Source organism: Condylura cristata, unplaced genomic scaffold (assembly GCF_000260355.1).
Source record: "Condylura cristata isolate star-nosed mole 26May11 unplaced genomic scaffold, ConCri1.0 scaffold00004, whole genome shotgun sequence".
In the NCBI taxonomy this organism is placed as follows: domain Eukaryota; kingdom Metazoa; phylum Chordata; class Mammalia; order Eulipotyphla; family Talpidae; genus Condylura; species Condylura cristata.
This window is the reverse complement of record NW_004567105.1, coordinates 67,337,745-67,364,814: the sequence shown is the minus strand read 5'-3', so window position 1 is coordinate 67,364,814 and position 27,070 is coordinate 67,337,745. Positions and strand designations below refer to the sequence as shown.

At 40.4% G+C, this 27,070-nt stretch overlaps 1 protein-coding gene across 3 annotated transcripts in view; it reads right to left on the bottom strand.

Annotated features, from left to right (window-relative positions):
- The window catches only part of SCN11A (sodium channel, voltage gated, type XI alpha subunit), a 62,466-nt gene that overhangs the window by 29,777 nt on the left and 5,619 nt on the right, over nt 1-27,070 (bottom strand). For all 3 annotated transcript variants that reach the window (XM_012735320.1, XM_012735319.1, XM_012735318.1), the window contains exons 2-15: nt 24,325-24,595; nt 20,589-20,707; nt 19,243-19,344; nt 18,591-18,719; nt 17,185-17,279; nt 15,724-15,900; nt 14,989-15,052; nt 11,296-11,443; nt 10,267-10,464; nt 8,993-9,163; nt 7,960-8,089; nt 7,197-7,435; nt 1,707-1,886; nt 17-385 (exon numbers count right to left, since the gene is read on the bottom strand). In XM_012735320.1, coding sequence (XP_012590774.1) covers nt 17-385; nt 1,707-1,886; nt 7,197-7,435; nt 7,960-8,089; nt 8,993-9,163; nt 10,267-10,464; nt 11,296-11,443; nt 14,989-15,052; nt 15,724-15,900; nt 17,185-17,279; nt 18,591-18,719; nt 19,243-19,344; nt 20,589-20,707; nt 24,325-24,588 — 2,385 coding nt within the window. In that variant the 5' untranslated portion in view covers nt 24,589-24,595. The remainder of the gene's footprint in view (nt 1-16; nt 386-1,706; nt 1,887-7,196; nt 7,436-7,959; nt 8,090-8,992; nt 9,164-10,266; nt 10,465-11,295; nt 11,444-14,988; nt 15,053-15,723; nt 15,901-17,184; nt 17,280-18,590; nt 18,720-19,242; nt 19,345-20,588; nt 20,708-24,324; nt 24,596-27,070) is intronic.

The following is a 27,070-nucleotide window of genomic DNA, read 5'->3' as shown; positions in this document are numbered from 1 at the left end:
CAAATGAGACACTCACCACAAGTTTTCCTATCACCATGATGGACAGAAAGACAATAATGCACAGTGGCATGTTAGCAACTGCCATACATTCCCACATGTTTTCGATCCATTCTCCACAAAGGATGCGGAAGACCACCAGGAAGGAATGGTAGAAATCTCCCATGTGCCAGCGTCTTGAACATGATTTCTTAGAGTTACAGTGTTTTATATTAGTCTTTGTGTCATTGAACTTGGTGCCAAAAAGTTGCATGCTGACTACAGAAAAAATAAAGACCACAATGGTCAGGACCACAGTCAGGTTTCCAAGGGCTCCAACGGAGTGGCCGATTATCTTAATCAAAGTGTTTAAAGTTGGCCAGGATTTGGCTAACTTGAAGACTCTGAGCTGTAGAAACAGACAATAAACAAAAAATGAAAGAAAAGCACATTACGGACAAATACCATCTGTTCAGCTAGCAAGCAAATGAAATGCTCTCAAACCCCAGCATCAAACTCCCAAAGATCTCTGCAAGGTCAAATCCATTCTAAACATAGTTTCCCATTCCCTGTTGCAACCGAACATTCAACTGTGTCTGCTTTTAAATATGGAAATATCTTGTTGTAGTTTTTTATTTAATGGAAAAACTTTGAGATCATGGTAGTGGTGCTAACTTACCTAAAGGGAGTATTTCAGAATCCTATATAATATACTGAGAGTAAATAAAACTCTGGCCTAAGAGCTAAATCCAGTCTATTGCCTGTTTTGTGTGGTAAGAGAGTTAAGATTGTATTTTTTATTTTTAAATGATTGGGAGATAATAAAAGGAAAGATACAATTGAAAACAATGTGACGTTCAAACTTCTGTTTCTCTAATTAAGTTTTGTTGAAACACAATGACGCCTAAATAAAGTTTTGTTGAAACACAATGATGCCTATTCCATTTTCAATTTCTACGCCTATTTCTGCACTACAAGAGTAAAGTTGATGGTGTCAATAGACACCAGATGGCTGGAAAATATTTATCATTCAGCTTCTTACAGAAAAAAGTTGTTAAATCCGGCCCTCCCTGGTGGCGCAGCGGGTTAAAGCACAGCACTGAGAATCTGAAGCCACTTCCGCATGAGTTCGATTCCCGCCTGCCGCCTGCCCCGGAGGAGACCACATGGCGAGCCAGACCTCTCCTGGCCCGCCCGCTGCTCCCCTCAGCAGTGTACTTCGTCAATCTGCCTGTTCTGCTCCCCACTCTGTCTCTGGTGAAGCCTCTCACCGCCCCTGAGCCTCTGGCCTGTACCCCAGTTCTGTATGAATAAATAAATAAATCTTTAAAAAAAAAAAAAAAAAAGTTGTTAAATCCTACACTACACAGTTCAGGCCACTAGTTTCGAATCTAAACTTCGCAACAGTGATGAGAGTAATGTTTTGTACTCAGGACAGAGAGGCAAACAGCTACTCAAGGCACACCCACTTTTACCAAAAGGAAATTTTCTCCATGGAACGTGGATAACATTACAGGTCATCTTGGGGATGGAGAACAGGTTCAGCTGAGAGAAGTACCCCTGGGACTCGCAAGTGTATTAAAAACCCGAGTGTGAGGAGGAGTGCAGTCTTTGGGTCTCTGGTTAAGACAAGTTAATATTTAACCCAAGATAGCCACTGAATTCACTCAAGACTCTTTTCAATTCTGGAAGCTAAGTTATTTAGTAAAGTAAGAAAATAAGTGACTTACCACTCTTAAAGAACGGAAGTATGGCATTCGTCTCTCTACAACTGTACCATAAATCACATCTGCAAAACTCAGAAGAGCAACAATGCAGTCAAAAATGTTCCAGCCTCTTCGAAAGTAGTGATAGGGATCAAGTGCAATGATTTTTAGGCCCATTTCTGCCAAAAAAATGGCAGTGAAAACCTACAGCAAGATAAAGAAGAATGAGAAAAGATTATATCTCCTTGGAGATAGGTTTTTAAGAATGGTCCAAGGAAATTACACAGGTTACAAAGAAATAGCTTGTTTCATTATGACTGGTACATGCTCCCTAGAGTCTTGATACTGCTGTATTAATAGCACTCTACCTTAGCTCCTACCTCCACCCACCTCCATGCTGCCTATTCCAGTGTCACCCAACTCACTGCTGGCTCTCCAGACAGCAAATAAATACTATTTCCTTTTCTACTGAAAAGAAGGCAGCACAGGCTTCTTGGTAGGTAGCCAAGGGTCAGGAAGTATCAAGAAACTCCTCTTATGAATTATCTTTGACATAACCAACATAAATTCTAAAGCAGTGGGGGGAAAGGTATTTGACAGCTTTGAACACTAAATATAAATATCCTCTATAAACCAGAATCCTAGAAGGAATTTACCTAGCCATGCAGTCACACCACCTTAATCAGGAAAAACTTTAAAACAAAGAAAGAATTGAAAAATATTGCTTGAAAGAGAAAAATGTCTTTGATCTACTCAATATACAGGGAAAATCTTGAATAAAATCTAGACTGGCTGTGGCTGAAAGAAGGGTAAGTTATTTGAAATGTAATCCTAAACACTCGTGCAGACGGGAGGGCTCATCCTTCCAGAAACAAATATCAAAAAATTAAAGGAAGGGCAAGAGTTGCAAAAAGTGTTAAAGTAAGAGCTTTACACAGGCAAAAATATATTTTTTATTCTTTCTTTATCTTTGACAATGAGATAAATACAGGATTAAGAAATTTGCAAAATGTTCAATAAGTAGTAGCCAAATTCAAAACTAAGTCTATCTTCTATATCTTTACAGAAGATAAAGCAGAGCATTTTTTCATAACAGCATGTTTTCTATCACATACATACAAGTGAAAGAAAATGATAAAAAAATATGGTATGAAAATACAAAACAAATCAAATTCCCTTGTTAAAAATAACAGATGATGTGTTTTTTAAATAATTCAGTGAGTTATTATGTTTCCAACATCTCTAAAATAAAATAACACAAGTTAAAAAAAAAAAAAAAGCAAAAATAGGGCCCTCCCTGGTGGCGCAGCGGGTTAAAGCACTGCACTGAGAAGCTCAAGTCACTTCCGCATGAGTTCGATTCCCACCTGCCCCAGAGGTGACCACATAGCGAGGCAGACCTCTCCTGACCCGCCCGCTGCTCCCCTCAGCAGTGTACCTTGATCATCTGCCTGTTCTGCTCCCCACTCTGTCTCTGGTGAATCCTATCACCCTCCACATCTCTGGCCTGTACCCCAGTTCTGTATGAATAAATAAATAAATCTTTAAAAAAATAAAAATAAAATAAATAAAATAAATTTAAAAAAAAAGCAAAAATAAAACCAATAGTGGCAAAGAAAAGTCAAAGCTTCCATTTATTTTTTTCCTTTAAACATTACTCTCTACCCTTGCCCAGTGCCACAAAAGTGGCTAATGCATGCAGTATTGCACATTCCAGTTGTGCTGGTCTGAACCCCATTCCTCTTCATCCACTTCTCTTCCTGTCTCCTTCAGTTTTTAGGTGTCTATCCTTAGTACTCCCAGATGCACTGGGACCACTGGTTTGACAATACAACTCAATTGCTACTTATGGATTCTTGAGAACTCAGTGTGCTCCCCAGAGTCAAGCAATCCTGGCAACTAGAAAATCCAACCTCACAGATCTCCACTCGTTTATTCTTGATCTACCCACCACAGGAGGGAGGTTTGGATGTATTCTTCAGAACTCAAGATTCCAAGGCCTTTCTCTACCACCTCCATGGCCTTGCTCTGTGGCTACCCCTTTGTATTGCATGTCCAGGGAATGGGACCCACAGAATAAAAGCACAGGTTATGTGGTCAGTTCTGCATGTTGCTCATCAACTTTTCAGACTTGGGCTGTGTCTATCGCCTGTGTACTCAGACACCAACTACGTCTCTCTGTCCCTTGCCTCTGGAGAGTGTGAAGGGTGTCACTTAACAGCTTCCAACTGCAAAACGCTATTTGATGGATTTGAGCCTCAGAATTTCTTTCAAAAACGCTATTTGATGGATTTGAGCCTCAGTAGAATTTCTTTCTCTCAAACCCCGCCACTGTTTTATTTACTAAGTATAGATAATATTCTGAATTCTTTATTATCATTGTAATGATATGCGCAGCATCTTCACCAAGAGTAGGTTGTATCTCAAGAAACCACTTTCTTTGCACATTGTTAAGAGGCAACTCCTCCATGCAAGTTCCCAAGATTGTAGCAATTCAGTCACATCTTCAGGCTCCACTTCTGATTCTAATTCTCTTGCTATGTCCAGTCACTTCCTCCACTGAAGTGTGTACCCTCCAAAGTAACTCCATTTGAAACCCAGGGGGATTGCAACTGAGATGGAAAAATGCACAAAAATATGTAAAAATAAACTATCATAAAATTGAAAAAAAAAGAAAAACGTAACCATTAAATTTATTCATATTGAAAAACAACTACAACAAAGTAACTCCGTTTAAGGTGGAGTTAACTTCTTCCACACTTCTGCTATTGTTGATATTTTGATTCCTCCCCATGAACCATAAATTTTCATAAAGGCATATAAAAGAGTAAGTCCTTTCCAGAAGGTTTTCAATTGACTTTGCCCAGATTCAGCAGAGGAATCACTACCGATAGCAGCTATAGCCTTACAAAATATACTTCTTAAATAACTAGACTTGAAAGTCAGAATGACTCCTTGATCCATGTGCTGCAGAATGGAAGCTGCTACAGTTCCAATGAACTGTATGCACATAAAGTAGAAAACTCAAGGCAGTCATTGTTGTGTATGTTCTGAATACTCTTTCAGGTAGCCATTCCCCATCCCTCTCCCTCTCCTTGGGCCACCCTATGCCCTGAGACACAGCAGTATTGAATTAAGCCAATTAATAACCCTATAATAACCTCTAAGTGTTCAAGTTAAAGGATAATGTGAACACTAAAGATCACTGGAAACATTCATTTCCTTGAACATCTCCAGAAGAGTTCTGGGGTAACCAGGTGTCTTGTTCACGAGCAGTGATATTTTGAGAGGAACCTGCTTTCTAACAGGTCTCAACTATCAGCTTAAAGTATTCAGTAAGCCATGTTGTAAACAGATGAGCTCTGTCACCCAGGCTTTGTTGGTGCACAACAGAGTATGTGTAGCGTAATCCTCAAAAGCCCTAGGATTTTGGAGTAGTAAATGAACATTGGCTTGGACTTCAAGTGCATTAGGCCCTGACAAGGGAGCAGTCTCTTTGAAGCTCAGAGGCCAGGCAATGAATTCTCCTATCTAACTACACAAGTCCTGGATGTGTCTTCTCCAGTCTCAGGCTGTTGCAACTACACTGAAAATCTGCTATTCAATGTAGCCACCTTCATCAGGATCTTACCTTGATCTTCTGGATAACTTGCTGGCTGCAGCTTCTGCATCAGCTCTGGCTGCATCACTTTGAACTTTAATGTCACGAAGACAGCTTCTTTCCTTACACTTCATTACACCTACCCCTGCTAGCTTCCCACCTTTCCTCTGCATCTTCCTCACCTTTCTTAGCCTTCATAGATTTGAAGAGTGTAAGACCTTGTCCTGAATTAGACTTTGGCTTAAAGAGATGTCGGGAACACTAAAACCTTCTCCATATTAGAAAGAAGTCTGTTTCATTACTTGTCTTTCTTGTATTCACTAGAAATAGCACTGTTATTTTTGGTTCAGTAGAGTAGCACCCTCAAGAACTTTCCCTTTTCACTCACAACTTGTCTCACTGTTTGGCATGGAAGGCCCAGCTTTCCCTTAACTCAGCCTTTAGCATGCTTTTCTCGCTAAGCTTAATCATACTGAGCTTTTGACTAAAAATGAAAGACATGTGCCTCTTCCTTTAACTTGAACACTTAGAGGTTATTATAGGGTTATTAATTGGCTTAATTCAATACTGCTGTGTCTCAGGGCATAGGGTGGCCCAAGGAGAGGGAGAGAGATGGGGAATGGCTACCTGAAAGAGTATTCAGAACATACACAACAATGACTGACTTGAGTTTTCTACTTTAAGAAAGTTCATTGTACTCCCAAAATAATGACAATAATAACACTAAAGATCACTGATAACAAATAACCATATCAGGTAAATAATAAGAAGTCTGGAATATTGTGGAAATAAATAAAATATGACAGAGACATAAAATGAGCTCATGCTGTTGGACAAACAATAGGTTGCTTGGCTCATGGTTGACACAAACCTACAAACTGTAAAAAAATTCAGTGTTAAAATAAAACAAAAAGATCAGTATCTGTGAAATATAATAAAGTGTAATAAAATGAGGTGAGCCTCATTTTATACTCTGTAGAAATACTCTGCAATGCCAATATTGATCACCTTTGCCAGTAGAAGTATAAGAAGTTGTTTCTCCTTTTATCATATCTGTAGTTTTCCTTATTTTTAAAATTAAAAAAACCATTTATTGCTTTTTAAGATGGAAATTAAGATAAAATTCAAGAAGGGGTAGTGGGAAATTTGCAGGGACTACAACTGAGAGGAGAAAGCAGGCATTGTATAAAAAAGAAAGAATGATGTAAAATATATATAAATAAAATTTAAAACCAAGAAAGGGGTAGAAATTCTAGAAAGGTGTTTAGCTTACTAACAAACTAGGTAATTTGGATGGGGCATTCAGTGGGTAGTGGCTATTTTTGATATTTGGTAGACTAATTTTCCTTGGAGAAAAAAAAAAGGCCTTCTGCAGAAACTATGAATCAAAATGAATAGTTCTTGAAAGCCTGCTCCTCTATCTTAGTTTTCCCAGTTTGACTGAAACTAATTCATACAATGAGAAACACATTGAAGCAGATACAAGTCAGAAAGCCCACCCCATCCTACAAGCTCTGGACACCTCCTCCCAAGGAAATGGACCTCCCAGGGACCAGACCCTGACTTGCCTCTCCACTGGAGTCATACCTAATAATAGCAGTCACAATATTTAGTAAATGATGCCCTACCTCCCAGGATTGTGGTATTTATTACCATGAGTCTCTGGATATGGTTAATGCCTTCTTGATTATCTCAGTTAATCTTTTAAGGAGTCTACTTGCTTCTGGTTTATGACTGTATAACTAAAGAGACACCTTATATTAGAGAGCCAACACTGAACTGTTATCTTTCCCTCTGCTCAACTTGTGACCAAAGACCTAAGTTAGATTAGGCTACTCACAAAATATTTAGATTTTGGAAGATTTGCAATCCAAAGTTTGATATTATTTTATATTTAAAAAGCCTAAAGTTACCAAATTCCCTGTTTCCAACATTTTCATAAAATTGGTATTCATCTCATAATGTTCCATGGCCAAGAAGAGAGTGTTGATTATGATGCAGATGGTGATGAGCAGCTCAGTGAAAGGGTCAGTCATCACAGTTTTCAGAGCCTTCTTAAAGGATAGCCACTGGGGGCTACAGTCCCACACGAGGTATTTGGATGCCAGGTTGGCCCCACATGGGAGACAAGGTTCCTGTGATTTTTCTTGTTCTGGAGAATGAAAGAACATTGGGAAGTTAACTCTGAATCAGTTTGACACTTCTTCGCCTGAGTGTGTTTCTTCTTCTTCCCTAGTACCTCCTGCTAATTAGGTTCATCAGAAGTTCCCAGTCTGTTTACACAGTTCTATTCTCTGTGTCAACTTTCTAACCCTAACTTCATTGCCCTCTGTCACCTACTGGATACGTCTGTCCTCTTTTACTATCATTGTCACTGAGACCTCCTGTGACTACATGGCATATTAAAGAGGTTCCATCTGTATTCTTGAATCCAAGTCCCATCCTAACTCTAGTCAGTTACCCAAATGTCAATTAAGGATGGGCATAGAAATAGCCTGCTACTTCTAAGTCACTCTGTTCACATACTCACAAGCAGTACAATGGATTGAAGAAGGCTGTGTGTGAGAGGGGGGAGGCCAAAGGGGGGGAGGAGAAGCAGTGGGAGGGCTACAGGCTGGAAGAATGGAGGGGATCACTAAAATTAGGCTTTTCCATGGGCTGGGAGGAAGGACCTACCATGCATGGTGATGGTGAGGATACTGACAGCACTCAATGCCCTCTGTCTTTGGAAAGGGTCTCCAAACTCATCAGGATAGTCCACTGACAAGTTCTGAGAGAGTCGTTTGGTTTGCTCTAGAAGGGGTGGCTGTGAGAAGGAGGCATGGTGAAATTTTAATGGAAGGCGCTGACACTGAGAAGCCTAGAGTAGATTTTCCTCAAAACTTCACAAATGATTTGTGTTTCAATGCCACATGCAATGAACATGTTCACTGACTCACTTCAGCTTTATGTCATGCTAAGTGTTCAGTTTTCTTATTTCATATTTAATAAGAGAAATATAGTGATCATTCGTGTTCTTATATATATACATTTCTAGAATTCTACCTACAAAAGTTTTTCTTTGTGATTTGTTTATTGTCAACAAAGTGCAAACAAATTTTACAAGAACTAACGAATAATGATTCAGGGTATAAAAGCATAAAAATCAAATTTGGAAACAAGATTTGCAATATACAGAAATGAGGGACAAACTTAGAAAGCTGCACTGGGGCCAGGTGGTGAGGTACCTTGAACAATTGCCTAAAAAGATTCTGAAACAGTCACTAAAGAAAAAGATAAACCAAATAAATATCACAAAATCGATGTGGTAAACATCAAGCCCTCTCTCAGGCTGTGCCCACTTAAACTAGAACTGAAGGTCTCTGGAGTTGAATGAACACAAATCTTCAACTATCCAGAAAACTCAAGTTTCTCAAAAGTGATTATCATGTCAGTGATCACACTAAAAACAACTGCCGCCTTATTAATGTGTTTTCATTAGATATTTCAAGTATCCCCAGTGCTTAGCCCATGCCAAGCAGAGAGTAAATGCTATCAATACTTAAAAAAAAAAAAAGTTAGTAAATAAATGGGTAGTTGAACAGGCACGTGGAGGCAGGAAAATGTATGCAAACGGATAAATGACTAAAGAGTAAATTAACCTATTAGTCCTTTCAACTAGATTGCCAATTTGACCATATTTCCATGAATACCCCCTGCTGAGACTTGCCTTTTTGAGGGGCTCTTCATCAGAATCTGATCCTGGAACTTGGTCCTTCTCAGACTCTCTGAAAAAGAAGGACTTCCTTTTCTTGCCAAACAACTTTTTCTTCTTTGGGGAAAAAGATGATGCTTCAAGAGAAGTAAGCGAATTTCTGTCGATTCCCATAGCAACCAAAGCCTTAGTTAGAAAAGAAACAAAATCAACAGATGAACAGATTATAGCACTCCTCCCAGACCCTCCCTCCACCAGACAGTTTCATAAAATATGCAAATGACCTTGACCCTAACACTCATTCTCTCCTTGTTCCTGGTGTATCATACCACTTAGAACATGTTTTTTACCTCTAGGGACTATATGCTAGCTTTGTCATTGTTTATTTGGAGAAAACACTCTGTCTATCCACGGAGACTGCAGCCCTCAAAGGCACGGCTGACTCCTTTATATCTCTGGTTGACCAACCCTGAGCAGTTCAGTATGTGCCAGCCACTCAGTATTTGTGCCTGGTATGTGATACAGGTATGAAGCACTTACAATGGATTTCCCAGACATCTCTGAGAAGGAAAGATGAGAAGGATAACTGAACAGAAAATAATATGAAGACATAAGGGGAAAAAATGAGAATGATCTCTAAATATGACAGGAATTTCAAGAAGGGAGAGAGGGTCATGGCTATTGTCTCCAGAGCCACTGTTACCACCTTCTCCAACTCACTGAAAGAAAGAAAAGCCCTAAACATAAACATTTCCAGATTCCCACCAGGAGGTCTGGAGCAAAGCCTGGATTTATACGACATGAATTTATTCTCTAGCAGCAAATTGAGATCTATCCTAGAAGGCACAGCATCAGAGGATAATGAACATTAACAATGTAACCTTATTCTCCAGGGGACTGTGCCTGAAGATCTTAGTAAGAAACAGTGGTGTGGCCAGTCTGCAAGGGGCTTAAATTCCCAGACATGCACCAGTGACCTTCTGCTGCTACTCTGGTGTGGTGCACACCTGGTACTTCTTTTGTGATGTAGCAGCTAAGAGGAGACTTGGCACTCAGCATGGCCAATAAAAGCCCAAGAAAAGAGTCAAGACTGAGAACAATGGTCATATTAATCTGAAGGTGTCGGGTCAGGACAGCTCTGTGGTGCAGTTTAAGATGAAGAGGGACACACCACTTAGTAAACTAATGAAAGCCTAATGAGAATGGCAGGTTGTCTATGAGGCTGATCAGATTCCAACTTGATGGGCAGCCCATCAACAGACACACTGCCCAGTCCCATGCAGCCCTACCTCCTTCTCCTCCTTTAACAGCTTCTGGGCTTCCTGGAACATCTTCTCCTTGGCCTCTGTCTCAGCAGCGACATTTCTGTTCTGTTCTTCATAAGCCATGGTAACAACAGCCAGGGTTAAGTTAATCAGGTAGAAAGAGCCCAGGAAGATGACCACCACAAAGAAGAAGACAGAGAAGCACCCAGAGGTATGTAAGACCTGCCAAGGACAGAGCACACACGCTTGTACCTGAAGCCTTCTTCCAGAGAGGGTGGCCACCAGCTCAAGCAGAAATACTACACCAGCCATTAGACTTCAGCACTGGTTGGATCAGCTACCCTCCCTTGGCAGCCTCTCAGGTCACCCAGGGCGTCCTGATGCCCTCTCTCTCCGTGAAAAGTGCCATCCTCATTCCCAGGGAAATCTCAATAACATTGCTATCACTTTCTTTTGGGTGTTTGCACTTTAAAAATAAACAAGGTAAAAGAGATAGCTATATTATATGAAAACTGAAGAGTTAGTTGACATCTTTAGGCAATAGGGAACCAGGAGAGGGACATTATTTCTAGGAAGAGGAGTTTTAAAAAATTTTCTTCCAAATGTCATGTTTATCGTTTTTTAATGTTTCTTTTTCTTTTCTTTTCTTTTTTTAAAGATTTATTTATTTATGCATACAGAACTGGAGTACAGGTCAGAGGCAGTGAGAGGATTCACCAGAGACAGAGTGGGGAGCAGAACAGGCAGATGGACGAAGTACAGTGCTTAGGGGAGCAGCAGGCTGGTCAGGAGAGGTCTGCCGCACCATGTGGATCACCTCTGGGGCGGGGATCGAACTCATGCTGAAGTGGCTTTAGCTTCTTAGTGCTGTGCTTTAACCCCCTGTGCCACCAGAGAGGACCCATTTTTTTGTTGTTGTTTCTAACAAAATTGCTTAGGTAGAATTTAAGAGTACAATTGTTAATAATGAGAAATAGATGAACAATTAGTAGTAGGTTATAAATAAATAGTAAAGAAACAATTAAGTGATAAAGAGAAAGATAAATAGATAACCTGTTGATAAAGTTTCTCCCAGGAATCTTGAGTCATAAGCCGGAACATGGCAAGAAAAGACCAGCCAAAGTTGTCAAAATTTGTATAACCATTGTCAGGATTATAGATTGTAGGTCTGCATTCATATCCCGGAGAACAGACATTCGATCTTGGAAACAAGGGCACAAAGCATCACATTCTGTCACCCAGTTTCTCTGTCCATACCCACAACCCGCAGCACTGGCTCTTCCTCCACATGGGGCTGTGACCCAGAGAGAGGATTTGTGCAGCTGCCCTTGCCGCCAACCCACCAGCCTAGTCCTCAGTGTGGGTATTCATCGGTTCTTTCCAAATGGATTGATTAGTAAGCTCATATTAACATTTTGTATTGAAAACAGAAACATAGTGACATAGCAAACAGTTAAAAGTAAAAGAGGGCTTAGAATGACCAGAATTCTCCCTCTCTTCCTAGGCGCTGAGTCCCACTTCCAAGAGGCAATAGTTAAACAGTTATTTTCGTAACTTTTCAAAAGTTTTCTAACTTCTGGAGGCGCATAAATATCAGTACACAACTTCCATAAGACGTACATGGGAGCATTCTTTGGCCACTCTTGCACCTTGTTTTTTTCACAGAACAAAACAGCTTACAGGTAGTTTCTATCTACCCTTTTTTCATGTTTTATGGTCCCATGGTTTATCTACTTGTTCTGCTAATGATGAATATTTAGATTTCAATTGCTAACAATCAGTCTTTTGTTCTTGCACATATTATTTATAAACAATGCCACAGAGGTCTTTGCCACATCACTGAGGAGCATATCATTAAGTGTATGTAGTGTATACTCAAGGTATGTACTTTCTTAATTTGTACTTAATATGGTGTTTTTTTTAATCAAAGTAATGCATTATGTAGCTTTAAAAATCATATGGCATGGAAGGGCTTGTAATGAAAACCATTCCATCATTCTTTATATATACCCCTAATTTAAAAACTTCTCTTATAGCTTAAAAGTGTCTTTAAATATAATCCTGACACGCATATGTGACATATTTGCTTTATCTTTATTGATTCATTTCATGGTAGATGAAGGCCCTCCAACATCCTACCCCACTTCATTGCTACTTATATTATTCTTCATAGAAAATTCTTTGGCCTACATAGATGTCTCTCCTGGGTTGAATATATATTTTTCTTGGCATTTGTGTATTGCTCTTTCTAAGTTTTACTTCCTCAGTTTTCTGAAGGAAACATAAAATAGCTTCTTTAGAATATTGGGTGATCTTTGCTTCTACATCTTTATTCTGGCATCATATTTGATTGATGGTTTGGCCAGAAATAGAATTCTTAGTTGAAAATCCCCTAAAAATATGAAGGTACCACTTATCTATTATTCTGTGTTGCAATTGAGAATTCTAAGATTATTTTTATTTTTCTTCCTTTGTGGAGGCCTTTTTCTCTTTGGTTTTAAGATCTTTCTCCAAAAGATTCTGAAATACCAAGATAATGTACTTGGCATGGCCTTTTCACTCATTTTGTTGGGTACTTATGAATATCAACAGACATATTCTTAATCCCAGGAAAATTCTCTGTATTATTTCTTTGGTAACTTCCTCCCTTCAGGTTTTTTCTGTGTTCTATTTTTAGAATTACTACTTAGTAAAACCCTGGGACTTCTGGATTAATATCTAGCGTTTAATTTTCTGTTCCTATCTTTTGTTATTACTTTCTGGGCCATTGCTTCAACTTTATCTTGTAATTCTAATTATTGATTTTTATAAACATGTTAATTAAAAAATCTTTCTTATTCTCTGTTTCTTTTATGTAATGAATCATCTTTGTTTTTATGTATATAATATCATTATTTAATTTCACTAAGCTCTATTCAAAATGTTAAGTCCTTTTTGGTTTTCTAAATTCTTGTTTTATCCATAGTTCATATGGACTGAATGTTTGTGTCTTTCCCACTTGCTGAATTCACATGCTGAAAATCTATTCCCCAATGTCATAGTATTTGAAGGTGACCTTTGGGAGGAAACTTAAGTCATATGGATGGTGCTCATGTGAGCAGGAGTAGTGCTCCTATAAAAGAGATCTGAGAGGGCTCTGGCTTTCTTGTGAGGAAACAATGAGAAGTCAGCAGGCCTTGGACAACCCTCACCAAAATCCAGATGTTCTTGGCACTTAGGGGCTACCAGGTTCTGTCTGGTTGGATCCTGTCTCCTGTCCCTCTGCCCAACAAGCTACTGGGCTTCTTACCACCTTCTCATGCCCCAAGGCCGTCCTGCTTGCTATTCCTAGTGTCTGGAATTGTTCATTCCATGCCCTCACCTTCCAGAGGCTCATATTCATGTTTCAGATATGAAGTGTGGTCCTTAGTCCTCAGAAGGAGGCCGTGAGCAAAAGAAAAAGCCTTAGTTCTGAACAGACTGAGGTCTGCCTAGGAAGGTGATACTGAATGTGCCATCTCCTTAGCAACTGCTGTGTTATGACCCAAGTGGAAGATCACATATTAGGAGGTAGTTTACTATACAAGTCTTGAACTCTGAGACTATATCTGGACTGAGAAAGTTATGACTGGCAGATAAGCTGAGAGAAACAGGACATTATAAAGACCAGCTGGAAGCCAAGGATGGTGTGCCCAGTGGCTCATCCCCATCTTGGATTTTGCCGACAACAACCAAACCTATCTTGTGTGGGTGAGGAGTCAAATAAATACTATATGGGCCCTTTATGAAATGAAAATACTATGGTTGTAATGCATTCTGTTGAAGATCATTCTGGCAAACCCAGAAGAACTCATATTCAGCTAAATCCTATTATGTCTTGTGAGTTAGACCCAATCTGAACCTTGACCACCACCATTAAAGAAACCTTGACCAATTTTATAGGCAAGGTTATATCCTGTTATCTCTTACAGTATCTCTACAATTCCCTTCTAACATCTATCCCATTCTCAAGGATTTAACCTACATCTCTCATTCCTATCAGATTTCAATTTCAAGAGGATAGAACTCCCCTTGATCACACATGCATTCCTTGGGCCTAACAGATCGTGTACTTCATAGGCCTTGATATATACTTGTGATTGAGGATGGATGCAGTCTCTTTCATCCTACTGAGCATAGGTCGTAATTTGAAATGCACTCAATAAATCTTACTTAGCTGAATCTATACACAAGGAGAAAATACTGATATCCTGGAAGAAGGAATGGTATCTCAAAAGGGCCAGAGGCCTACCACTGTTGGGTGAATGTATACATATAAAATCATGTGTGATTGGAAGCAATAGTGTTCAACAGACCAGCAAACAGAACAGCCTGCTCAGATGTGCTCACATCAGGAAAAAGGACTTCCTGGTGTGTGTGTGTGTGTTGGGGGGGAGGAGAGAAGAGTGGTTTTAGTTATAATGCTTTTTTTTTTTAAGTCCTGAATAGCCACTCCATAAAGTTAAAGCATCAAAACATTTTCAGCAGGTTTTTTTATAATCTATAAATTCAGCATAACTTGGGGATGAAAGTTACTATAAACAATTGGGCACAATTTTAAGTTTAATACACCTAAACTTATTTAGATACATAAAATAATTAGTATTGCTTGAAAAATCACTATCATTACTTCCACAAATCATTAGATGAAAGCTGTTTGCCACATCATTTGAAAAAGTCTAGAAGTTCTATGCTTGGGGGGGAAAATGGAGAGCATAAGCCTCTTACCGGTTAGCATTCCAGTTACTACACATTTTGAAATCTGAAGCGTTATTTTTTTCCAGGCAGTTGTCTGAGAAGGAAAGAATTAGATTTTTTTTTCTTAAAACATTGAAAGGAAAGAAAATACCAAATATACCAGATTATACTTGCAGAGGATGGTTTGTAATCCTCTAAAATGACCAGTCTATGTCCAGAGAGGAACAGGAGCCTAAGCCCTCAGGCAGGAGAAGAGAAGGGTAAGAGGAAGAAGGCAGGCGGCCAGGTAGAAGGAAGTGGTGACCACACACCATCATTCTACTCTCAGTACACAGAATGGAACCAGAGTCTTCCCCCTGGACACAGAGAATAGGACTGCATCAGTGTGGAGAGGATGGGGTGCAGAAAGAAGTGATATCATGAAAATATTCAAGGAGGAGGTTTGGAAAGTTGCTCGTTCCTTTTGGCCAAATCTAGGTATTCTGAAGACTTGCAAAACATAACAAAGAAGTGGGCAGAGATCTAAGTGTGAAAGGATGAGAGTTGACAACATCCCTGCAGACAGAAGTTTGGGCTTTCGTTTCTCCATGGAAACTCAAAGAATGAGGCGATTCTCTAAGAAAGGCATCTGCCTGCATGAGTACCAGGATGGATGAAGTCATCCCTTGTTCCTAAGAGACTCAGTAATGCAGATATGTAGGTAGGAGGAGTGTATAAATAAAAATTAACCACGCATAAAGCAGGAATGGAAGGTGGATTATTTACCTTTGTTGTCATCAGTAAGGTTGTGGCAGTCCTTCCTGACACATTTCTGATTCAAAGTTCCCATGAAGAGCTGCTGACCTACCAGGGCAAAGATGCTGAGGCAAAAGAGAGTCAGGATCATCACGTCGACAAGCTTCTTCACAGAGCGCAGCAAGGCACCAACAATGACCTTCAGGCCTGAGGAAGACAGGGGTGAGGAGACGCCACACACAACCAAACACACCAGACATGGGTAAGGGCAGGTAGGGAGAGCTGAGACCTATAGAAGCCATCTGATTACAAGCTGGAATTGGAAACTGGTCTGAGTTAGGATTCTGGGCCATAAGTTCTAGTTCCAACTCTGTGCCTAAGAAACTGTGTCATGTGGAGTGGCCTACTAGTCTAGGACTCAGGCTCCTCTCTGCCCTACATCTGCCACAGGGTTGCTCTGAAGAGCAAAAGAGAAGACTCAGAGCAAACACATGTCACATAGACACAGGCATAACTGGTGATAGTAGCACAGGAGCCTCCACTAGGGTCTGCATTTGGGGATCAGATGTAGCTAACTAAGGCCCGAGTGAGGAGTTAGTGCTTATTACTATTTTGAGGCTACTACCTGCTATCAGGTATATAGGTGCCATGAGATGCCAGCAAAAAGCTGGATGGAGGAGTTTGAGCACAATAAAGGAGAATGTCCCAGGGAAAACCTAAGGTTTTTTTCTTTCATTCATTTAAGATGTATTCTCTAAGTATCAATTGCATCATAGCATACTCTTAGGCTGTCAACGTTACAAAATTAGAAGACCAAATCATGTAGTATGTTGGTGAATGTTTGTAATCAGTTCTCTAAGGGGAGCAGTGCAGGGAAAGTGCTCTGTAACATTTCTTTCCTGAATTTCACAATGGATCCCACTCCTCCCTTCTAGTTTCAAGCTCCCAACATGAGATCCTGGAAGCAAAGCTGGAAAAAGATGACCTGCTGGCAGACAGAACAATCAGCTCCAGCATACCACTGAGTCAAGAACTCTGCTCTCCATATAGCTAGAGAGATAAGCAACCAGACGTGAATGCAATGTTTGGGGACACTAAGTGACACTGTTTCAATTGACTAGTATTAGACCACTGTATTAGAACCCTCAGTTCTTTTCTTGTGGGTGTCTCCCTTACTCAAACACTATCCCCACATTCATAAGACTTCATTTCTGACATGTCTACTCACCAAACTGATGGCCTTCCCTCCACAGCAACCAATTCTATGGTATCAGTTGGATGTCCTACATTTCAATTCAATCCTAACTCTAGGATTGGAGAGAGCATCCAGTGTTTGCTCCCTGGTATAGGTAACACAATGCCTGAACATATTAAGTGCTCGATAAATTACTACAACAGAATTTGTTCACTTTTGGTTTATATGATGACATTTCGAAAAAATGTGAAGAATGTTCTCTCCTGGTGAACCAAAGTTCAATATTAATGACTTACCTGAAACTACAGAAATTGCTTTCAAAGCTCTAAACACCCGGAAGGTACGCAAGGATGACAGGCTAACTGTGACACCTGGTATACATGATACAAGCCTAAAAGACAAAAAACAGGGAACTCCTGGGTTTGCTCTCCTGTGACTGCATGGAACATCTCCCCAGGAAGTGCTGTCTAGGGTGTAGGTCCACCAAGGTGGAATCTGGGCCTCACCTTCTCAACCCCACCTTCCATCTTATAATCTGACAATGTCACTTTCTATTGCTATGGACCATAAATTGTGCAAGAGGCTGTTCTCCATTAATCTTTATATTCTTACATAGATGAGGATTCCTTGAAGTAGTCACTACAATTGTGGTTATATTCATAAATAATAGAAATCAATATAAAAATTTTCTGGCTGACTATCAAGTTCCATGCTCCAGTGCACTTCTCTACAGACTTACTAAATGGCTGAGCCAGGCAACCCAGTTCCAGAGCTAGCATTCTTCATCACTGTACCATTCAATCACCAAAAGCACCCACCACTGAATTCAAATGTAGACCTCTAAAACATCCAAGGATGTCTGTGAGTATTAAACAGGGAAATACATGCAAAGTGCTTAAAGTAATGACTGGGCACAAACTAAGTAATGTTAGGTTTATTATTATTATTATTATTATTATTATTATTATTATTGTTGTTGTTGTTGTTATTATTATTATTATTATTATTATTATTATTATTATTATTATTATTATTATTATTGTGCTGGCAAAGGACCATTGACTATCTCATTGTTCAGATGCCAAAATGTTGTCTTCTCCTTCAGGAAGAAATTTAACTTTCATATTATGCCATACACAATAATTAACTCAAAATGGACCATGAACTTAAAAATAAAAACCCAAAACTATAAAACTTCTCAAAAAAAAAAAAAAGAAAAGTGAAATTTTTCTGTAACCTTGCAGTAGACAAAGATTTCCAGCCTCCTTGGTTCTTCCTACATGCTCTGACAGTCTGATACATGCAGCTTCTACCCTAGCTTTTGCCATTGCAGATTGTAAAGACCACAATCTGTCTTGCTTCCCCTCTGAATTGTGAGTTTAAAGAGCATAAGAATCATGCACAAATTGTTTTCATTATTACAATCTCTGTATCCTGCGCAAAGGCTAGTTCAGAACAGGCCAGAGTTTGGTGAGCCAGAAGCTGAATGACTGAGAGGATGAGAGCGAGTCTAGAAACAGATTTGTGCATAGAGACCTCTTGCTCATTGGCAGCATGGTGCTGCTTAAGACCAACCAGCATGCTCAGAATTATTCATGCACTCAGACATGCCTGTGGACCCACACACAGCCCTGATGAAAACAAGGGGTTTCTTTCCTACTGCAAGTCTAATCTCTTCGTTAGATAGTTTTAACATCCTTACGCTGTTGTGATGACAATGGAGTCCAGCCAGTTCCATGGATCTCGAAGGAAGGAAAACTCATCCAGAATAAGACCTCTTGCCAATATTTTTATCAAAGCTTCAAAAATATAAATCCCAGTGAAGACAAACCTACAGAGCAAATAATTCAGAGTAATAACATAAGTTATGTAAAAATCAGAGTCCATTTGTCTTATCTTACTATGAAGAGGTTTTATTTCATTTCAGTATTATATTTAGCATACTGATCTTATGCAAGTTGAAGCTCAGAAATGCAAACTTCTCAAGCAAGTTCTGGTATTTAGAATTTCTGAGAAACAGGCTCAAGAAAATTATGGTTAAGCCATCCAAAAATGATGTAGCCATCAATGGGGACTCATAAGCTTAGGCAAACACAAAGAAAAACACTTAAGAAGACAAGACATAAAATGCATATTGTACTGTTTGTTATAAATGTAATCTCAGAAAGTCTTTAAAGATGAAAAAATAATGTATACATGCAAAAATAAAACATTCTGCCAGCATTTATGTTGGGAATCGGGATTATGGGTGACTTTTTCTTTCCTCTGTGTCTAAACTCTGATGTAACTCAGGATTCTTTTAGGTGTTATTTGTTGAAAATGTCAGGACAGATGAGTTAAGGACAGACACGTACTCGGCGATGTCGGCTCCTTGGTTACCACTTTCCTTTCCACGAGCTGAGGCCATGAACACGCAGTTGATGACAACGGTGCAGATGATGAACAAGCTGAACAATGTGATGGTGTTTGTTAAGGCAGGTACCCTGCAAGAAGGCGTGTGCCACTCCTTGTGGTAATGGAGGTTTCCTCTTCTGTGGGTGCACTTGACCTCTACCTGAGTGACTGACTTAGAACAACTCACAGTTTTCTGTCCCCTGAAAAACTGCCCAAGGCCAAGTGTTCCTCCTCACCTAGAGCTTAACACACCTTTCCCGTGTCTGATACACTGAGACACATCCAGGATGGGCAGCTCTGCAATGCAGTGAATGTTGTGGAGGCACCTGTGGGCTCAGGTTGACACAGGTTTGACTGCGATCCCATCCTCTCTTGCCTCTTCTTTTTGCTCCACATTGGCTCCCTATCCCCTTCTCCAGAGTATTTGCCTACTAAACAAGTATTTCCCTACTAAATTTCCCTACTCCATCTCAGGCTCTGCTTCTAGGGAGCCCCACTTAAATAGTTATTCCTTCCCATTCTTCTCAGTGCTTCCTTATCACTGCTAATTCATGTGCTTGTTTTATCTTCTCCCATCTGAAATTGCTTAGTATCCCCCCCATCCAGCCCTTGCACACATCAGAAATGCTTATTAATTTCTACCTGTCTTTATTCTTAAGACTGAGATTTACGAACTCAAAGATGTAAGAGACTGATGAGTCATCTAAGTGGGTAACATGCACTGAGGCTGAGCCAAAGGGAAGGGTAGATGTGGTATAAAACAAAGCTGACAAGCCCCCTCTAAAAGAGGTAATGCTTTCTCATTCCAATTTTGTCAGGTATGAATGAAGACCTAGCCTTACTAGAAGTTCCATTTTTCAAGAGAAGCCAGAAATTTATACTTTTAATATTAGAAAGTATTTCCAAAAATTATAAACATGCTATAGGTCCAATTGAACACATTTACCAGCTAAATGTGGTTGCATAGACTACCAACTTTGCTTGCTACTTAAAGTCCATTTCTCCAGATGTCATGCCTGCTGCCTCCAGGCATAGTCTCCTCACACTGCCACTTCAGGATGGTCCATCTTACTAAAGAAACTGACTACCTTTTGATCCATCCTCTTCTGAGGCCATAGGTTGTCAGAGAAGGAGCTATGCCTCATTCACACCAGCACCAGCACAGAATCTGACCATAGCAGTAGGCAAGAGGCCAGCATTTGTTGAAAAACTGAATTATTTCCACTGAATAAACACTTGACTACCACGGCGGCCCATGCACTTTTCACATGACCTAGATTTAGTGAAAGATGCAATAAAAGGATATGAATGGACTGAAATTCTAATGGCTAAACTTCTAACAGAATTGAAAGGGCCAAAAATGAATAAGGCACGCTTGGCACTGAAGCGGTAGATTGTTCTCTTTTTGTTCAGCACCATAAATGTCTGCAAAAACAAAAGCAGAACACAAGATTATATGTGGTGACAAAGCAATATTTACCTTGAGTTCATTTAGAGAAACTTCAAAGGCATCATGGGTTGGCATGTGGCTTGGCTTAGTAGGAAAACTAGGGCTTTCTGAAGCCTCAGGCACTTTCTGATCAGTCTGTCCTGTGACCATGGAATCTAACAGATACCCTCAAGTGCCCTGAGTCAAAAGCAGAGTGCCAAGGTAACTGTTGAACTGTGGAATGTACACTTGACAGGATACATGTGTCACTTAATAATGGGGACATGTTTTCAGAAATGTGTCTCTGAGTGATTTCACTATTGTCATAAATGTCAGAGTAGTCGATCAAAACATACTGGCATAGCAGTTTAGGAGGGCGTCCTGGAAGAAGAGCTGGGTTACCCGTGACTTCTTACTGGGCCTGTATTAATTAGCAGTGTGTACTAAGATATTAATTTGGGACCACGCTTACATATTTGACCTCATAGTCAAAATATGGCTATGAGGTGCATGACTACTCCAGAGATGGAACCCAAAGAACGTGCAAACAAAGAAAAGGGAGGTATAATAATGGATAAACAAAACATTTTGTATTGGATTTTATGGTATGTTATCTATGGGGACAAGGATTATGAGAGAACTTGAAAGAGTAAAATTTACCATTCACATTTTCAATTATTTTTATTATCAGTGAAAAAATTTTAATGAATAGTCAGGGACACAGAGCCCATATTATTATGCCTAGTTCTGAGCAGTTTTACATGAATAGTCTAGCAATCAATTCTAGTCTTGCTCTTCAATAAAAAAAAAATCAAAGTTCAGAGACTAGCTCTCCCATTCCTCCTGATGGAATAGGAGTGAACAGGCCTATGGTTCTCACCAGCAGGGAAGCTATGAGAGAAGATGGTTAGAAATGAGAGGGGGTATAAGCTGTCACCATGACTTAAGGCTCACTGACCTTCAGTGGGTATGCCAAACCTTCCCAGTGGTGCCAAGCACAGGACAGACCTGATGGATAATGCCAAATGCTATGTTACCTGACCCAAAGTGCCAGCTGGGTGCCATTGAAGAGCACTGAGCCTGTACCCACCTCTGCCAAGCAGATCGTCCTGGGCTCTGAGAGAGAAGCAGCCCCTGGACAACAACTGATCACTGGCAGAGGTCTAACATCAACCATTAACTGTAACCTAGCTGTCCTCTTACAACCCCCAAGGCTGTTTGCTAGAGAAGCCTTTATAGAAGAAGGATCATTCTAGTCTCCCAAAACACTGCTCTTTGCAGATTTGCAAAGTATTGCTTGACATATAACCAAGCATGCTCTCAGAGAGGCAGACAGGCTTTGACACCAGGTCGGAGAGAGCAAAGTGGGTGCTGCTTTGGCTGAGGTACCAGAACCTTAATCACCATCAATCAACCTTTTCACTGAGCAGCTGGAACTTGTCTGTCCATCATGTGCCTAGGAGGAAGTGCGGATGGACTAGGATGTTTTCTACTGCTGCCATAATGAGGAAATACAATGGCAACATTGTCTCTAACGTTTAGGAACCCAAGCTCTAACCTTGGGAGTCCTGTGCCTTTCCTTTGAATAGAAAGATAATTAAGGTGAAGAGCAAACAGCTCCTTGATGTGGGTCACCCCAAATTAATAGGTGGTATAATCGTCTCTTCTTCTGTGCACTTTGATTTTGATGTTTTATTAATACCTTCCCCTGAATGTTTTAAATATATCAACTAATGGTGTATTTAACTATATTCACAGGGTTTTAAAGATAAAAATGATACCAGCTCCTCCTGTCTGTTTGCAGACATATCGCCACCCCTATCCCTGTGACTCTTCAACACAGAATCTTCTAAAGAGAGGACGTGACTTGCAACTATAGAAAGAGCCCCAGCTCCACCTTTTAGATGGTGCAGGGGCCTCCCCGTCTAGGCCTTGGTCTCCTTTCCTGCAAGGTGGAACAGCAGCCACATGTGCCGCACAAGACTGCTGAGAGCACCGGCCGTGGAAGGTCATAGGGTACAGAGTTCTTGGTAAGCATCATGTCTTCTGGCCCTAGACCACCCGCCCAGACTAGCATGTGCTGACCTCCCACTACTGGCCACAGCACACCAAAGCCTGCTTGCCTTGTGAGTCTTGTATCTAGACAGAAGATCTCCAGCAGTTAACTCATCTCCAGTCACTGTGCTTCCAAGAAGCCCCTAGAATTCTGGAACATAGGAGAAGAAGAAATCTCAGGGTGTCCTTGCTCTTTTATCTTTCTTCCCCCTTTCTTGTCCTCATTTATATATCATTTTCTTCTATACACACCGTTTCCGTTTGGCCTGGCAACTCTAAGTCTGTCCCAATTTAAGGGCAAACAGGCCAGGCAGTCTTTCTTGGAGACATGGATTTCTCACAAGTGAGGGATGCTCTCAGCATCCATGTTTTTCTAGGACTTCCTCCAAGCTCCCTGGCCTCCATCCTCCCTGACCTCAGTGTGGGGAGGTGGGTTTTCCATTCATTGCTGAATCATACAGTGAGATGATGATGGCACAGTCTTCTGAGCCTTCCTTGGCGGGAAGTGGTCTGTAAAGGAAAGTTCTCACAGACCCAAGCTTGCAAACAGCTATCAGAGGGAGACTGAAGTACATATTTCCTCACTCAGAGTTTCTTTAAGGAACTTTTACTAAAATTCCCCACAAGAACCATATCTGAGCAGATAAAACGCCAAGTCTATCACCTGTTGAGGGGATTTACATACACATCTGCATGTGCCCACTTGACAAACTTTTCTTAGACTTCCTCTATTAAGTTCCTAATTCCACATCAAGAGTTTGTCTAGAGTTTTGACCATCATACATTTTATTAAAAGCCAAAAAAGTGTACATCTAGTATTTTTTTAAAAATTTATTTCTTTATGCATACAGAACTGAGGTACAGGACAGAGGTACAAGGGTGGTGAGAGGATTCACCAGAGACAGAATGGGGAGCAGAACAGGCAGACTGATGAAGTACACTGATGAGGGAGCAGCAGGAGAGGTCACCTCCCTAGCAGGGCAAGTGGCTGTGGCTAGCCTCATAGTGATGTGCTTTAACCCTCTGTGCAACTATGGAGGGCCCAAATCTAGTATTTTTCAAGGTTAAGGCTTGATGCTGAAATTGACATCTCTGGACAGTGATATTAATCCATACATTGGTACAATGCTTTATAGTTTACAATGCACCCCCACAGCATGTCTATAATGTAGGGTAGAGAAATCAAGATTACTCCTATTTTACAGGCTAAGAAAACTGAAAATTTGTGAAGTGACTTGCCCAAAGTCATAAAATGAATCATCTGAAAGGGGCCACACTTAATTTTTCTGACTGCTAATCCATTTCTCTTTTTGATAACATTTTAAGTTTTCTGTATCCTCATTTTAACCTTTCTGCTATTCTAGTCCTCATGTTCTTCTCCAAGACACTCAGGGATAAACACTGAAGAGGGTTCTCAGGGCTGTGAAGGTAATGACAGGAGATGATAGCAAGAGATGAATACCTGCTACCTGTAACCCCCAAAACGAGTAGTTAAGAGGTCTTTGTAACACCAGTTGTAACTGCATATGAGATGCCCCAGCTACCCCAGCAGCTGTACCTGGTGAGTTCTGTAGAATGGGTCCAAGTCTTCCAGGGGTTTGGAGACCAGTTCCCGGGGAATGTCCCCATAAAGCTTAGGCAACTTCCTGGAAGCCTTCAGATCAAGCTGAGGTCTAAGCTGGGGTTCTGCTGCTATCTTGTCTTTGGACTTCTTCTCCTTCTGGATGGCAATTCGTTTCTTGATTGTATCCAAAGAGTCAGCAGTAAAGGGGCGGAAATTCCGTGCATCTGGGAAAATTACTGGGTAGCACCTGTCATCCATCTTCACCCTTGGGACAGACAAAAGCAAGAGGTCCTCAGAGAGCTCTGGTCAGTAGAAATCACAAAACTACTCCCTAGGGACAATAGCATGGTCTTCTTCAAAGTTGAGATTGAGGTGAAGGGGCTTGGGGGCACTTAAGCTGTGGGGAAAGTCAGAAGAGGTAACCACCATGTGGATATGGCAGGTATTTGGTGCATAGGCAAAATCAAAGCAGGGTATCATTCTTGGAGGACCTGGGGCTATGTGGAAGGTTGAATTCAAGAACGATGGGCTAAAGTCCAATCTCTAACACTGAACATCGAGTAAGCATCCAAACTCAAATTAGACAAGTCTGAACCAGCTGAAAAAGAAATAGGGAATTGAGTGGTCCATAGCTATGCTTGCAAAATCAAAACTATAAGTGCATTACCATATGTGCAAAACTGTAACTCTTTCTCAAATTAGGTCAGCAAACTTCTTAAAATGTGACAAAATGGAAACAAAAGATAGAAAATCAGCACTGAACATTTCTGACTGACACTTATTCTATGACAGTTCTTACTTCTGAGACCCAGATCTAGCCGAAGGAAGAGCCTGAGAATGCAGAAAGGAGTTTCACTACAGCATAGAATAACAGCTCTCCTGGCCTTCATCCCTAAGAAGCCCCTTCTACAGGACATTCTCCATAGCCTGGGCTTAAAATTAGACTCTGAGAAAAAAAAATAGTTTTCATTTTTAATGTCTTTATTCTCCATGCCAGACATCCTCTTTGTTTTTTTATATTCTCAATGTCAATACTAAACCATTCCAGGGAATTACAACAGGAAATCCAACAAAACATTGGCTTGATCATTCAACAACTATGTGCTCAGTGTATGTTGTGGCATGAACTATAAGACCCTCCTCCTGGTCTATAGTTGTGCTTCCGTGGTGTCGTGGCAAAGATGTATAGGAATATAGTAAGACAATATACAGGAATAGAGTAAGACAAATGCTACTATAAGGAGAAGTACAGGGTGTTATGACTATGCATCGGGTAAGTGTCTAGCCAGTTTTAGGGAATCGAGGATGGCCCCCTAAAGCTTTGATGTCTCAGCCAAGACATGAAAATATGTTAAGACTTAGGCAAGAAATAAAAGGGGAATATCAGAGTGTTATGAAGCGGGCAGGGGTTAGAATTAGGGAAATGATCTTGGAACCTTCTGCAAATGACAAATGACAACAACCACAGGATGACCTACTGGAATTGAAGCTGCCTATGGAAACTGAAAGTGGAGCAAACCAGGAGGCACTTAAATGCAGAAGAATCGCATGCTCACTTCCAAAAGTAGTATATAAGAGAACCAAAGTATAGTCAAAATGTCTCTGAAAACCCTCAGAAAAACCACACTGAATAGTCATCCCAACTCATTGAAATTAATGGTTGTGATAAAGTTGTAACACGCTTTTGAGCACACTTAAGGGCAAGGCCGTGGTCACAATGTATGAGTCTTACATTGACTGAAACCAAATATGGGAACATATTCTATACCACATTCGTCAGGATCAAGCTTTATGGGTGCCTCTAAATGACAGGGTTGGCTATATTACTTCAATGACTCTCTCACCCCTCCCCCCTCCGTACTTTTCCCTATCTTCCACTCCCCGCCTTCCTCCCATTCTCACTCAGGCACACACATAATTGAATGTGTATAAATGAAATAGGCATTTAATGTGATTCAACCATATTTGCCTCTAGAACTCCTGAAAGGCTTTTAAGACAGAGGTGAGGTTTTTGGCAGTCACAGCACAGGGATACTAGTTGACCCTATAAACTGGTGAGTTGAGAAAGTCCCTCGATGGCAAAAACTGAACCTTAGGCTAAGACATAGTAAGGAATCCAGTGAAGGGCTGCTGCCATAGCAACCCGACCATTAAAGAAGAAAATGGACATCACTGACCCACCATTCTGACCTTGACAAGTTGTGCCTGGGATCTTAAGGACCAAAGACACTATAAAAATAAGTAACACAAAATAAAATATCCCTTAAAATTATAATTTCAGTATTTGTTGTAGGTGTAAAATAAAAGAAGAAACTACATCTTAAAGGTAACATTGAAAACTATAAAACTTTTTCCTGGAAAAAAATAGTTTATAAAAATTAGTAACAAAAAAAAAAACTAGTAACTCAAAATTATGACAAAATGAAGTCACAAGGAGTAAAAAGTTCTTAGTAACTATAGAAAATGAATGAGCAGTACTGAATATCCTTTTATGAAAGTAGACAGGGAAAGTGAACCATGGAAATAGTTGTGCTCACAAACTAACACATTAGCAAACTAATTTTAAAATATCAATATAAGGACCCTCCCTGGTGGCACAGCAGGTGAAAGCACTGCACTAAGAAGCTGCTAAAGCCACTTCAGCATGAGTTCTATCCCCACCCCAGAGGTGATCCACATGGCGCAGCAGACCTCTCCTGACAGGCTTGCTGCTCCCCTCAGCAGTGTACTTCTCCAGTCG